Below are 14,050 nucleotides of genomic sequence, written 5' to 3'. Positions count from 1 at the left end.
ATCAAAATCCTTTTTATTTTTTATAACAATACATGTTTTAGCACGTTTATTTCTTATTCAAAAATATGATAAGTAAACCGTAATAAAGATACTACATTGTTTGATTGGTGTCTTTTTGTAATAACTAATATACTCATATAAACCGAATTTTAATTGTAAGGGATATGTTTTCGTTCTAAATATATTCATAATTTTAAAATCTAATAAATTTACCGTAGATAAATCTTAAAGTGTTTTTTCATCCGCATTTTCCCTTATAATAAGATCATTTATTTATGATGAAATAATATAACACAATCGACGTATCTCAAAGAATACAATATGATTTATGCATATACAAACTATTAAAAATAGTTTCAAAATTGGTCCAAGACAATTGTAACATGAGATTTATAAAGATTATTAAATTTAGAATATGATACAACAATAACTATCACGAGTAATCACTCGTTATCCTATTATAAAAAACAATTCAAAAACTTTCGAAACAAATAAAAAACAAAATCACCATTTCTCTTTATTATAATAGCTTGTGCTTTAATTTCATAACTATAACCTTAAATATCTTTTCATACACTCACAAATACAAAATCTCCATATATGCATTATTTTCTCTCATCCCCTTAAATTCATACAAATGCAAAACCAAAAAAAAAAAATACTATGTTTTTGTTTGGGATAATGCACAGGTAACCATTCAACCTATGCACGAAATCTCAAAGACACACTTATACTATACTAATGTCTTATTATCCCCTGAATTTATTTTATTAACAATTTTTCTACTTCTTTTCAGCCTACGTGGCACTATCTTGTGGGTCCAACACTGATTGACTTTTTTTTCAAATTAGTGTCACGTAAGTCGAAAAAGAGTAGAAAATTATTTATAAAATAAGTTCAGAGGGTAATAGGACTTTAGTATAGTATAAGTGTGTCTCTGGAATTTCGAGCATAGTTTGAGAGGCAGTGCATTTTCCCTATTTATTTCAACAAATTTGTTTTCTATTTTTTAAACAACTAAAGTGTTATTTTTATTTAAAAAAAAAAAGAATAATTGTCTGAAGTGGGATCCACAACATAGTATTGGGCCCATGAAGCTTAATGGGCCCTTTCAGTCCAAACACACTTCCCAAGAAGATACAGAAACTCTCACATCAATTTTTTTTTCCTATAAAAACTCTTTTCCATTTTTGTGGGGTCTATTAAAAATCAAAATTCATCCCTAAAGCACAAAGTACTACTTTTCCCTCCATTCAAAAAAAAAAAAAACCCTAAAAATGGGTTCAGAAATAGTTGTTTCCGGTGCAATCTCCGGCGTCGGGAACGGTAGCGTTAACTCAGAAACAAATGGCAAAACTGCGCTCGCGGTCGTTCCGACGAAGAAGAAGAATGCGTTATCCGTTTCATCTAGCAAAGACAGGCATACAAAAGTCAATGGTAGAGGACGGCGCGTAAGGATGCCGGCGTTATGCGCGGCGCGTGTTTTTCAATTAACGAAGGAACTAGGTCATAGGACTGACGGAGAAACGATAGAGTGGCTTCTCCGTAACGCTGAACCAGCAATCATCGCTGCTACAGGAACAGGTACGGTTCCGGCGACTCAAGTCACTACGACGTCGGAGAACATACCGTTGTCTCAGTCACAACCGTCGGTTTTAGCTCCGTTAACACGAGCTACGCCTGTTTCTGGATTTCCGGTAGGTGGTGGATTTTTCTCTATGACTCCACAATCGCAGCCAAATTGCCGGCTTGATTTGTGCCAACCGTCGTTAGAATTTTCCGGCAATGCGTATCGGCATATGCCGTTCACGGCGTTGCTTTTACAGCCGGTGACCGCCGATGACGGCGAAGAGAAAGTCGCCGAAGAAGATGAGAAACAGTAGAGATATGGATAAGTTTTAATCCTTATCTTTTTGTGATATAGACTAATGGCAGCTTTTTTGGACTAAATGTGTCAGTTACTAGACTTTTGTAGGTCCTTTTTTGCTAATATCTAAAAGATTGGAAAAAGGATCAAAAGAGGGTTCAGCTTTTTGGGTTTGGGGTGAATTTAGTAAAAATAAGTTAATTTAGGGGTTAAATGTTAAATTTTTTATATATATTTTATTAGTAGTAACTCTCTTTTTGTATTTGTAAAAGAAAAGTATTGTTCATGGATGAGGAAGTTGTTACATTTACTCAAAATGTTGTAATATTGTTTCAATCTTTTGTTCATTTTAATAGTTTATGTCAAGTTTTGAATGGATGAAATATTAAAATAAGAAAAGAAATTTGTATTTTGAAATTAAAAAGCTTATGATATATCAAACTTTATTTGTGAATTCATAATTCGATTTTATTTAATCTTCATTCGTTACTTAGATTTAATAGGACGAACAGTTTATTAGTAGCAGGGCAACGACTCAAGTCAAAGCCATGTACATCAAAAACGCGTAGTTTCTCTTTCAGTGCGATTTATTCAATTGAAAAACATATAAGATATTTACCGTTTTCTCTTTCGGTGCGATTTATTCAATTGGAAAACATATAAGATATTTACCATAATTATATATTTAAAAAAATTGGATGTTTCTTATATTTAATAACTCTTTAATTTAACAAGGTGAGAGTTGGGAAATCTTTAATTTGTATATCATGTGGAGGACAATGTTTGAAGAGAAACAAAATATGAATATAACAATATGATCTTATTATGCCAACTTAGAACAAACTAGTACTATATGTTAATAATAATTATGTGAACAATTATAAGAATATAAAGTTAAGTACTATTTATCATATAGAAAAAATAATGCAAAGCTACTTGACCCCCAACTTGTTCGGGATTGAGGCATAGCTGTTGTTGTAATGTAAAGTAAGTACGTGACCCGGAACCTCTGTACCGTAACCGAGATGATGCCATTGCAGGTAGGTAAAGTTCAGCTTGAATAAAACAGGTCAAGAACTCTTAATGCTTGTTCCAAAAACTCCACTTCTTCTTCTTCTTCTTGAAATCATCACATGGCAGGAAGTCTGGAATGCAGCATTTAGGATAATGTAAATGAAGAAAGCAAGTGACAAAAATTCTCCCTTCATCCCAAAGTCCCGATTTACGTGACATAGTTTTGAATCAACGCGGAATTCAAGAAAAAATGAAGACTTTTGAAACATACGATAACATCATTTCTGATTAGGTGTGAAATTGAAGTACACAGTTTAATTGTTTCTAGATATAGAACTGTGTCGATCTTTTGGAATAGACTAATAAGGAAATAGTATCACGTAAACAGGAAGGAAGGGAGTATATGTTAATTCAGGGAAAATGTGCATGTACCCCCTCCGGCTTTTCAAGATCTTCGTTTTCTTCCTTCCTATAGACGACTTAACAATGCTAAGACAAATCATATGGAAAGAGGGCAAAAATGTACAAAAGTAATAACCTCCTTGAGGGTAGATTGAGTTGTAGTGCACCTCCGCCCAGAAACTCAAGTATATGACTGCACGAAGAAAAGAACAAAGAGAAACAATTAAGTTTCTTTGACGGAATCAAGATATCAAGACTTCAAACACCGCTCTTTCATCTAGTTTGCAGCCCCGCCACAAAATACCCGTCAACAAACATTTTTATTCAAACTTCAATTCCTTTTCCAAGCAATCTCCAGATTTACAGTAGAGGTATTGATTATACAATGGCGTAGAATAGATGACAAGGATGCATTAACCGATATAAAGTTTGCCCTGTTTATTACAGTTTCAAGCTTTCTATTGTCACTAAATATAAACTCCCAATTCCAAATTCTCTTTTTTTTTTAAAAAAAAGTAAAAATTGTTCAATCACATTCTTTAAATAGAGGATATATTACAGAAAGGTAAAAGCAATTGAAAATTTGAGAACTAGTTACCTCTATTTGACTTTTGATTCTTCGGAAGGATCTCAATGTAACATGTGTCTTTGAATGAAGTTATAACAAGAATTTTCACGCCATACTGCCCACAAGGCAAAAAGACAGTCAAATGTGCAACAGAAATAAGTTCATTTATAAACCAATGGATTCTGATCTTAGATCACCACAAGCAAAATCTTGAAAGAATGCATCAAGACCACACATGATAGAGTGAAAGAAGGAAATACAAGATGGAGAGGGACGCTGACGTGCATTTTCTTCCACATTAAAAAATAAATGGTTAATATCCGGTCATGAACAACTACGTGACCACGAGTAAAGATTATATAGAAGCATGTTTACTTCCTCAACGCCCATCAATGTGCAATTAACAAGCTACTTGAATATCCAATGCCTCTATACCAGGACCAGGACATTCAAATTATGGTCTGTCTAGCAATAGCTTAAAGTTCTTATTTCCACAGTAAAGTGACCAACCAAAAGACCACAATCAAATGGAGAGAAATAAAACAAAGGAAGCAAAGTAAGAGCAATAATCAATACCGAGTCAGCGGCAGCCTGCAACGTAACATGATCTCCCCATTCCCCATTCCTGGTTAGACCAAAATAAAAGCAGATTTAGATTAAAGGAGAAAAGAAGTTTCAACATAGAGAAACAAAGGTATGTTAATTACTTGGACATCCTCTTCAAGTATTCATCATATGCCATTGGGACATACCCCTCATATATCTCCGGATGTTCTTTAAGCTGATCAAACCAAATGATTTTACAAAACCTACTTAGTAAAATGCATTCGAATTTTTGAAATAATTCAAGTATAAAACCAGAGTATCAGAAAGAAGATAATCATATTCACTTAAACAAGCACCTCATTGACTACTTGCTGTCTGACAAATTTGTGGTGCTCAGGACCACGATAGAATTGATCTGATAAAGCACGGAACTGAAACAAAAGTGAACAGGTCAGTAGATATGCAAAAGAAACATGTAGGATGTCACCTTATTTCAACAAGCTTAGATTCCCTGAAGAAGACTAATCCCACAGAAGGAAAGCTGGGCCATCTTTCCAAACCCCATAAAAGCATTATAAGGTTAAGAAAATTTAATTTGTCCACTTGTCTAACTAATGAGATTTCACAGCTAATTATAATAATTTGGCAGGGTAAGCAGCCCAACAATATCTCATTTTGAGTTCTCAATACAAACTTAAAACAATTCTGGTGCCTTCTTTTGTGTATGATTGATAACTATGTTACAAGTCATTTGAGAAACGGAAGTATAAATATTTAGCTTCAACTTAAAATCAACACATGAAAGCCCCATCTAGACAGTTTAGTATCATTACTACAACACAAATGAACCAGGTAAGAGGGTAACCTGACAATTTCCATCCCCTTGCACTTTGTGCTCCACCAAGTCAAATAATTGCAATCTGAAGTTAGAAAAACCAGAGCATAGGATGCTTAGCAGAAAATAACTTAAAAGCAATAATATTAACAATCCATTGAATTAGAAAAAATATCAACTTCAGATTATACTTATGTGGAGTAAAACCAAAAAGAAAAGAACACATTCATGGTGTCCTGTGACTTTATGGACAAAGAAATCACAATATCTACTTGAATATGCTTCATAAGTATTCAAAGCAACAGAAAGCTAGCTTGCTCAATGCACACCAATTGTTTCCTGTGCTTGTCTCAAGTCCCATCTCTCCTATTTGATTCGCTTTTTCATAAAATGCTTCGGGAGTTAGGTGTTACTTTTCGAATAGCAGGCTCTAGGAACAACCAGGAATTAGAAAGGCCAGTTATAAACAAAGGAAAAACCTAAGAAAAGAAGACCCAGAAAAGCTTCTGGAGACGTGAGACAGCTATCACAAGACAGGTTTACATTTCTCGCAGTGAAGCTTTATTTCATTAGCTCGAAAAGTTCTCAGGACATTGGAGAGAATTACGCAAAGCACTGCCTTTAGGAAAGATGTCATTAAGTTCTTCATAAACCAAAAAAAAATGTTCACTTGAAAACCTAAGTCGGACGGATCAAGAGATACCTATCTAGCAGCCTTTGGTGGTCAGATGTTGCTTCATCAACTGAAGGTATGTCTCCGTTTATTCTAGGAACATGCTGCACGGTTAATAATACAAATTATTATAAGAAACTAAAGAAACATTCAAGAAGGTATATCCACACAAAAAAGTCTACATGGTCAAAGCAAAAGGCTTCCTATTTCAGTACATTCACAACATACCAAGTATGTATATGACTGTAAAGACAATTTCATCTAACAGTCTCTATCTTTTATCAAGTATTTGTTCTTGAAAAACAAATATGGTTTATCATATCCTTTAATATAATACAGTCGGTATCCAGATGAATAGAAATATTTGGGTAGCTGGTTGGCTGCTGATTTAAGAAGGTAATGATCTGATGATATTATTCAACAAAGCTAAACATATATGTAACCAGTGCCAAGTAAATGGTCACAGGTACAGAGCACCATACAAGTCCTCATACACAGTGAATTAGTTGTCTAGTTACTCGCACAAAGCAGCCACTCAGAAAGTTACAATGAAAGTCCCAAAGAAGAGGGGAATTTCAAGCTCATCAAAGCTCCTACAATTTACTAACAGACAGCACTTACAGGAATAGCACTCAGCTGGTTTATTCTCTTCCCTACTTCTCCATCAATCTCAAATTCATCTTGTATTTCCAATGTGTAAGCATACTCTTCTCCATCGTATGATCTGTCTCCAGGACTAGAGCAAGAACTTGAAGGCCCTACATCATTAGCTTCCACACCAGCATCATGCCCTGTGAATCATATGCATATTAGCGAATGTTTGAACTCGAGAGACATCCCAAAATTGGAAACAAGAAATATACCAGCATAGTACTCCCTTGGAGAACCATGCCAATGCTGTACACCAGTGGAGGCTTGCAAGTACTGATCATCTGCATGTGAAGATTGAGCATCTTCTGTAATGCACAACTCTGACCATTCTTCTTGTAGAGCATGAGCAATAACCTCATCATTGTCAACATTGCAATATGATGGGTGATAAGGGTTTTCTGTGGAATATTGTTCATGACAGATTTCAATGTCATGCTGTGTACTGTCACCGTAATAGTTGGAACTAAAAAGTTGGTCCACATCGAGAAAACTAAGAACCCCACGAGCAGCATCATATTCTGGCTCACACGACATTACACCTTTCAGAAAAAGTTGCCAAAGTCAAAAACGTCTTCTCACCCCTAAATTGGATCAATCACTTGTACCTGAATAGAGTGAGCACGTTAATGCAGGGCTCAGCTAAGAAGGCTAAGATAACTCTGATTTTTGTTTTTTAACAGTTGGAATGGAAGATCACGCAATTGTACTTCTTTATACACAAATACTGGTGATGGTACTAGAATAATTGTTCAATAGACTATATTTAAACAACATAGCCGCCAGCTCGATTGCCAAAAAAAATTCTATCCTTCTCCATACCGCAGTCCCTACCAATATATCAAACATTCCTCTTATTACTTGTTATTATCACAAAGCACCACTGCAACCTACCTGCACTGCTGTTATACAACACCAACTGTTATAGCCCACTAAAAAGTTGATCTTGGAAGCATTTTACTTTCGTAAAACATTTTTGGGCGATACCAACGACAACTTACCTAGATAAAGAACTAAAGCATGAAAAGAGAAACGAAAGGATCAACTCAACCTTTAGAGTCATTGGCTCACCAGCCTAATTACCTAAAAGTTATTGCTCAGTATTGCAAAAAACAATTTCTCAAGATGATATCATTTTCCAGCATTTTCCCCACCTTGAATTATAGAAGATCCTTTCACAAAGTGATAATCTTTTACCAAAAAGGGAAAATGACTTCTATTACCGAAGTCATTTTTCTTCGCAAATATTCTAATTCATACTCCATATTTACTTGTTTTATTAATATTTCAACCTTTATTACTCAGCAATATCACCAAAATATCATCTTCATACCCAATCCACCACTTTGTACAATTACCAAATATCACCTACTATTATATCCAACAAATTTACCGGGTTAAAAAAACAATTCTTTATGAAAAATATTCTCATCAAATACATTTTATGTTTTACCAAGTATATCCATTTCACTTAAATAACAACAACATACTCAGCGTAGTCCCACAAAGCGAGGTTTGAGAAGAGTACGATGTACACAGATATTATCCATACCTCAAAGATAGAGAGACTATTTCCGATAAACCCTTTGCTCAACTTAAATAAATTCATTCCTTTCCCACAACCCGCATAAAAAAATTTCAATTTCGTTTACCCCTAAAACACCCATTAAACATTTTTGTTCTAAATTTCTTCCATCTTATAGCCATCCCTAGTTCTAATTTCTACATTTGACTTTCAAAAATTCAACTTTCAGTCTAATTCTTCATTTTTCACCAACTAATACAATACAAATATTTTAAACCTAATTTCTAACTTTTTAATTACAAACAAATAAATAAATCCTCCTCCTCAACCCTTCTCCCCGCCAAAATCCATAAAAATAAAACAAATTACACTAAAACCATACAAAATACAAAAAAAAATTAAAAAAATACCACCAATTACTCCATTTACACGTTTTCCCTATTGACGAAGTAATTCGAAACTTTAACATAAAACAATTCAGCAAAAAAATCAACAAACTTGAAAAAATAATAACTAAAAATCATGAAAATAGGAACTAATCACAAATCAATCAGAAAAATAATCATCAAAAAACTAACCTTTAATTCGATTCCACTTCATATGCTATACAAAAAAAAAATTATAAATTTGTGTTGTATAAGCAGTGATAAAGATGATAATTATTTTTTATGGAGAGAAAAATGAAATTTATATATAGAGTAAGAAAAAAAAAAGCGAATTTACAAAGTTTTTTTTTGGTTTGAAACGTAAAAAAGAGATTTTAATTTATAGAGGAATTTGTGTATGAAAGTATTTATTTATTTTTTATATTTTTTTTAAGGATTGGGTTTTCCTTTTGAGTAAAATGAAAGATACCGTTGCTTTATACCGCCCTTTCTAACAATCCTTTTTTTTATTTTTTATTTTTATACGATCCGATCATTTATATAATATGTGAAAAAATATGAGAAAAGTAGTGTTTAGGGGTAATAGAAATTAGTTTACCAATAAAAGAGGTTGTTCAGGTGAGAAGTAATAAGCATTTTTTTTTTTACTTTCTCGTTTAAAATTATGCGTACGAATTTCATACATTAAGATTATGAATGTAAATCGTCAAAAAAATAGAAAAGACGAAACCTTTAAAGAGAAAGAAAATTAGTTTAAGACTTTGATTCGAGTTGTCAAAAAGAGTAAAAAGCAATTGATTTACTGATAATACAGGTTGCGGGGTAAACATCTTTCACCTCATGATTTAAATAGTGAATTCGAGTTATTAAAAGAGTAAAAAGGTGGAAGGGTATAAATAAAAAAATAATTTAATTACCTTCTTAATGAATGTGTATATAGCATGAGTATATATTGGTCGAGTAGTAAAAATCTATCATGTAACTAATATGATTGTATCAAATTATAAGTCGTAAACATTATACATGTTTCAATTGAGATTATGTATAAAAATTAATATCCACAGTTTGAATAAAATATGTAATAAAAATATTTTATCATATATTGAAATGTTTAATTAAAATAAGTCATAATTTAAACATCTAAATAAAATTTGATTAAAAATTTGAGGATTATTGATATTTTAATACATAAAAGGATAGGTAACTTTTTTTTTTTTAAAAAAAAAAAGAATGGTAAGTGATGTAATGTTAATTAACTTATGTTAAACTACACTAATAGTCTAAAAAGAATTTACATTGTCATATAATTTATATATATTTAATAGATCATTAATGTTTAATTTTTATAGTAGGTATATATGCAAACAAATTCATGGATGAAATTTAATGGAATATGGAAAAAAGAAAAGATGGAAATAAATGTTGGGATCTCTTTATTTAATTATTTTTAGTCATGTACCCTCAATGAGAAATCAATTTCTAACATATTTTGGTGAAAATTTAAGGCTGAGATTATATATAATTAATGTGAATCAATTTCTAACATATTTTGGTGAAAATTTAAGGCTAAGATTATATATATAATTAATATGAATATAGAAAGGTGATCGAGTTGATTGAGCAAAGTAATTTTTTAAATAAAACTTTTTATATTAAATCGTATATATATTTTTTTGATCGAATTTGATATTCAAAAATTATCATGTATAATTTATTTATTTTTTAATGTAATTCGCACTATATGAAAAAAAAAAATTAGCAATCATGAGTTTGCTGATCGAAAAAAATTGGAGTAATAATATATTAACGTGGAATACCAACCTTATTCAATTTTCCTTTGGCTTTGTCCAAATTCGTTGTATTTTTTTTATCATTCAATTCTTGTCTACTAATTTTCAATTCACACGTTTCCATTTAATTTAATATATATATATATATATATTATTATTATTATTATTATTATTATTATTATTATTTTTTAATGATAATATTCAACCAACTTATCAATCGAGCGTTAGTTGTCATGTTTGACATATCCAACTCATTTTTTATTTCTTTGAATGTCACATTGAATTGTTATGTCATTTTGACCTTACCACATGACATTTATATGAATATGGAAAGATATTCGGACTCATAAACACCTCATCTAATCCATAAATCAACTCCTTTTAAATACACTATCCGACCCATTTAACAACTTTGTTTAATTTTTTTTTCCCGGTAAATCCCAAAATTGAGTATTTGATTAATAAAATATAGGGAAAATATGAAAAAAAAAATATAAAATTAACTCCAAAATTGACAAATAAATATAGTAACCTTAAATCTAACATTTTAATATATTTTTTAAAATTTTTATTTTTTCGATAATCTCAAAAATGAATAATTGATTAATAAAAAATATTAAAAAAATTAAAAAAGAATATATATAACGCCAAAAATTCAAAAATAAATATAGTAACATTTCATTCAATAATTTCAACATTTTTTAAATTTTTATTTTTTCGACAACTCCCAAAAATAAATAATTTATTAATAACAATACTAAAATAGGTATTGATGTACGTAACCCATGAATCATGATGGACTAAATTAGAATATTACTTGCGATGTTTTGCTTATACATAAAGGAGTTGTCCACATTACTACATTTGTCCTTTATTTATTTTTTATATTAAATTATATATATATATATATAAAAGTAAATTAGTAAGCTCTTGCCCCACTGTGAAGGTAGATGCATGAATAATGTTGGATTAGAGGCGGACTTACGTATATAGATGGAGAGTATATGTGCATTCGTTAATTTAAAACTAAATAAATTTGTGTATATGTATATATATATTAAGGAGGAGCATATAATGCCCTTGTACTGTTGGTATAAACTAAAGCAACCACTCTTGAGATAAGGTTCGATTTCAACCAATAAATATTATTCGTTAATTGTAATTAAAAGTTTCGCTAAGATGCTAACGCCTTCATATGGGATGACATATAAATTCAACAGTTTGATAAATGGAGGATTTTTATACAATTTTTTAAGCTTTTACTATTTGATTTTGGTTGTCCTGAGTGATATACGACTATCAATTTAATGATAAAGTTTTGAAATAATGACAAAATCGACTTTGTATAATTTATAAATCACTATCTTTGAAATCAATTGATATTTGATAACAAAATATATATCAGAGTTAGTCTCTTCGTATGTTCGAAAACATGTAACGCTTCGTATAACACCAACTAATTTTTCTAAATTTAAAATGTTATTCGCAGTTCAAATTGACATTGTAGAAAACATTTTTTTTTTCATTTTAATTTGATGGAAAATATGCATGGTTATTGTTGGCTTATTTATTTTAATAATGTTGTCATCACGATATTGTACGTGACTCTACTGAAGTTAAATAAAAAATAATTTACTTCATTTTCATCATTGAGATTAAAGCTTATTATATATAACATTATTTGAAAGAAAAAAAACACAAAGGTCATAACTACAAAGTTACACCACTTTCAATATAGCCAAAAGGCCACAACTCTTAATGTATTATTAACATTTAAAATAATTGTTTTTAAAAATAATTATTCATGCTTTAAATATCTAATTTAATTAGACAATAAAAGAGTGTATATTTAAAATGACATAGAAAGAAGGGTTGAAGAAATATTAATCAATCGATCACACCTCTAATTTAATTCAATCTGTAATGATCTTAAGAAGGATTTCCAAAAAATAAAAAATATTTACTAAGCGAATATTAAACCATATACAATTATCATAGCTATGTAATTTAAAAAGATACAAGTTCATTTATTAATAAAATATAATTAATTACTTTTAAATATTTACTAGTATATCTAACCCAATATAAATATCAAATATGAATAAATATTTATCACTATTTAATTATTAAAAAAGGTGGATATGTATTTCATATGAGTTCGTACATATTTATTAAGAAAACTCAATATTAATATATTTATTTAAAATTACTATAAAACTCATAAATATTAAATTATAAATCCTCTCTACTTATATAATAGGACAAATTAAATTAGCATAAACTTTTCTTTGATATGAAGCCACTTTATTTACTAGGAAAAAAATATACGATTCTTATCCGTGTGCTTCGTTAAAGTCTATGTCGGCCACCACGTTTGGTGTCGAGCTATTTTTTTTATATATAAATTATCAATTTAGAGTTTAATATATTTATAATTTAAAAATAAAATAACTAAATAGTATTTCTATAAAAAAATTGGATGTAAATATTTTCTTGGATGAATTGATAATATTAAAGTTTCTTTATGTAATATGCTTATGTAAGTCTCATTTTTCATATATAATATACGACTATTCATAGTTAAAAGGAGTTCATTCATCAATATGTATATATTCGATCGTGATCATGTTATTTTATATTATATTATATACTTTGTAAAATTTTCATATATAATAAATATGCGTTCTATTTTTTAGAATTTGGTACAAGTTAATAGACTTCAACGATTGTCTAAAGTTCAATATGATTGCATGGACTTGTGCAAAATGAGTCTGTTTCACACATTTATAATTGAAATTCTAAGTAATGAATTTTATGATATATAGCTAAAGCTCACACAAAAATAATTAATTTTGAGAGTCAAATAGTAAATTTATAATTTTTATATAGTATAATTTAAATGATAATTTCAAAAACGAAAATGACTTCTGACAAAATGAGTATCATCAATATAGATGATACAATAAAAAATTATTTTTTCACCACCCACCTAGTAAAAAAATAATAAACTCAGTGAAGAACTCACACTCATACATTGTCCACCCAAATTGCCATTTTTTAGCAAACTAATATAATTGTATGCATCATTCTCTTTCATTATTAGCTAACATCAGTGACATTACAAGACATCTTTTAAAAGAAAACTGATCATTTAACATCACAAAAGAAAAAAAAATTCTATTGTCGATATTATAAGATTCAATAGAAAAACATAGACCTTTTTATCTTTTTCATTTTCTTGTGTATCATGGAAATTATAAAATATATAACAAGATGAGCATTATTATGAAAGCTTCAGATTTTTTATATCAAATACTAAATTTTTTTTATTTATCGTTATAGATCACTAAAAAATTCTACAGCAACTCTCATATAGTTCATAGTCTCCACTAGCTATCAATTCTACAGATGATATAAGACAATAATGGAAGAGAGCTAGTAATATAATCTTGAGTGTATTTCTCCTATTCTTTTGAGCAATATAAATATGACAGCTCCTGCCCACTTAAAATTATATATAATTATAAATAAAAGTAGTTATAATAATCTAAAAGTAAGGATTAATTCTAGTTAGACATAATACATAAATATGCTATTTAACTTGGCTTTAAATGATATTTATGTCCTTCACTTTTGAATATGCACAAGTAGAAACTTAAACTTATATAAAGTTGAACAAATAGACACACATGTCCTACGTATCGTCTTACATGTCATTTTTTATCCTACGTGGTGTCCTACGTGTATTGTGCCATGTAGGACTCATGTATTTATTTATTTAAAAGTTGGATAGTAA

At 29.9% G+C, this 14,050-nt stretch overlaps 2 protein-coding genes across 4 annotated transcripts; one reads left to right on the top strand and one right to left on the bottom strand.

The window, feature by feature from the left end:
* The first annotated feature begins 1,048 nt into the window (after positions 1 to 1,048).
* TCP19 (TCP transcription factor 19) lies at positions 1,049 to 2,073 on the top strand. Its single transcript, NM_001246892.3, has one exon. It carries the CDS (start codon positions 1,278 to 1,280, stop codon positions 1,881 to 1,883), a length of 606 nt encoding a protein of 201 aa, NP_001233821.2. The 5' UTR covers positions 1,049 to 1,277; the 3' UTR covers positions 1,884 to 2,073.
* A 595-nt stretch (positions 2,074 to 2,668) lies between these two features.
* LOC101267440 (OVARIAN TUMOR DOMAIN-containing deubiquitinating enzyme 12) lies at positions 2,669 to 8,951 on the bottom strand. 3 transcript variants are annotated; one of them, XM_004246596.4, is made up of 11 exons: positions 8,657 to 8,951; positions 6,769 to 7,161; positions 6,527 to 6,696; positions 5,936 to 6,009; positions 5,263 to 5,317; positions 4,754 to 4,828; positions 4,559 to 4,632; positions 4,428 to 4,476; positions 3,882 to 3,966; positions 3,420 to 3,476; positions 2,669 to 3,012 (listed from the first exon to the last, which is right to left on the bottom strand). In XM_004246596.4, exons 2-11 carry the CDS (start codon positions 7,088 to 7,090, stop codon positions 2,948 to 2,950), a joined length of 1,026 nt encoding a protein of 341 aa, XP_004246644.1. In that variant the 5' UTR covers positions 7,091 to 7,161; positions 8,657 to 8,951; the 3' UTR covers positions 2,669 to 2,947. The 3 variants fall into 3 exon arrangements, with proteins under 3 accessions (XP_004246644.1, XP_069144849.1, XP_069144850.1); XM_069288748.1 differs by having other exon boundaries at positions 6,769 to 7,455; positions 8,657 to 8,814; XM_069288749.1 differs by having other exon boundaries at positions 6,769 to 7,452; positions 8,657 to 8,814.
* Between the last annotated feature and the right edge of the window lie 5,099 nt (positions 8,952 to 14,050).

The sequence above is a fragment of the Solanum lycopersicum genome, chromosome 9 (genome assembly GCF_036512215.1).
Source record: "Solanum lycopersicum chromosome 9, SLM_r2.1".
NCBI lineage: Eukaryota > Viridiplantae > Streptophyta > Magnoliopsida > Solanales > Solanaceae > Solanum > Solanum lycopersicum.
Note: the sequence above shows the minus strand (reverse complement) of the source record. Positions and strands in the feature narration are given on the sequence as shown.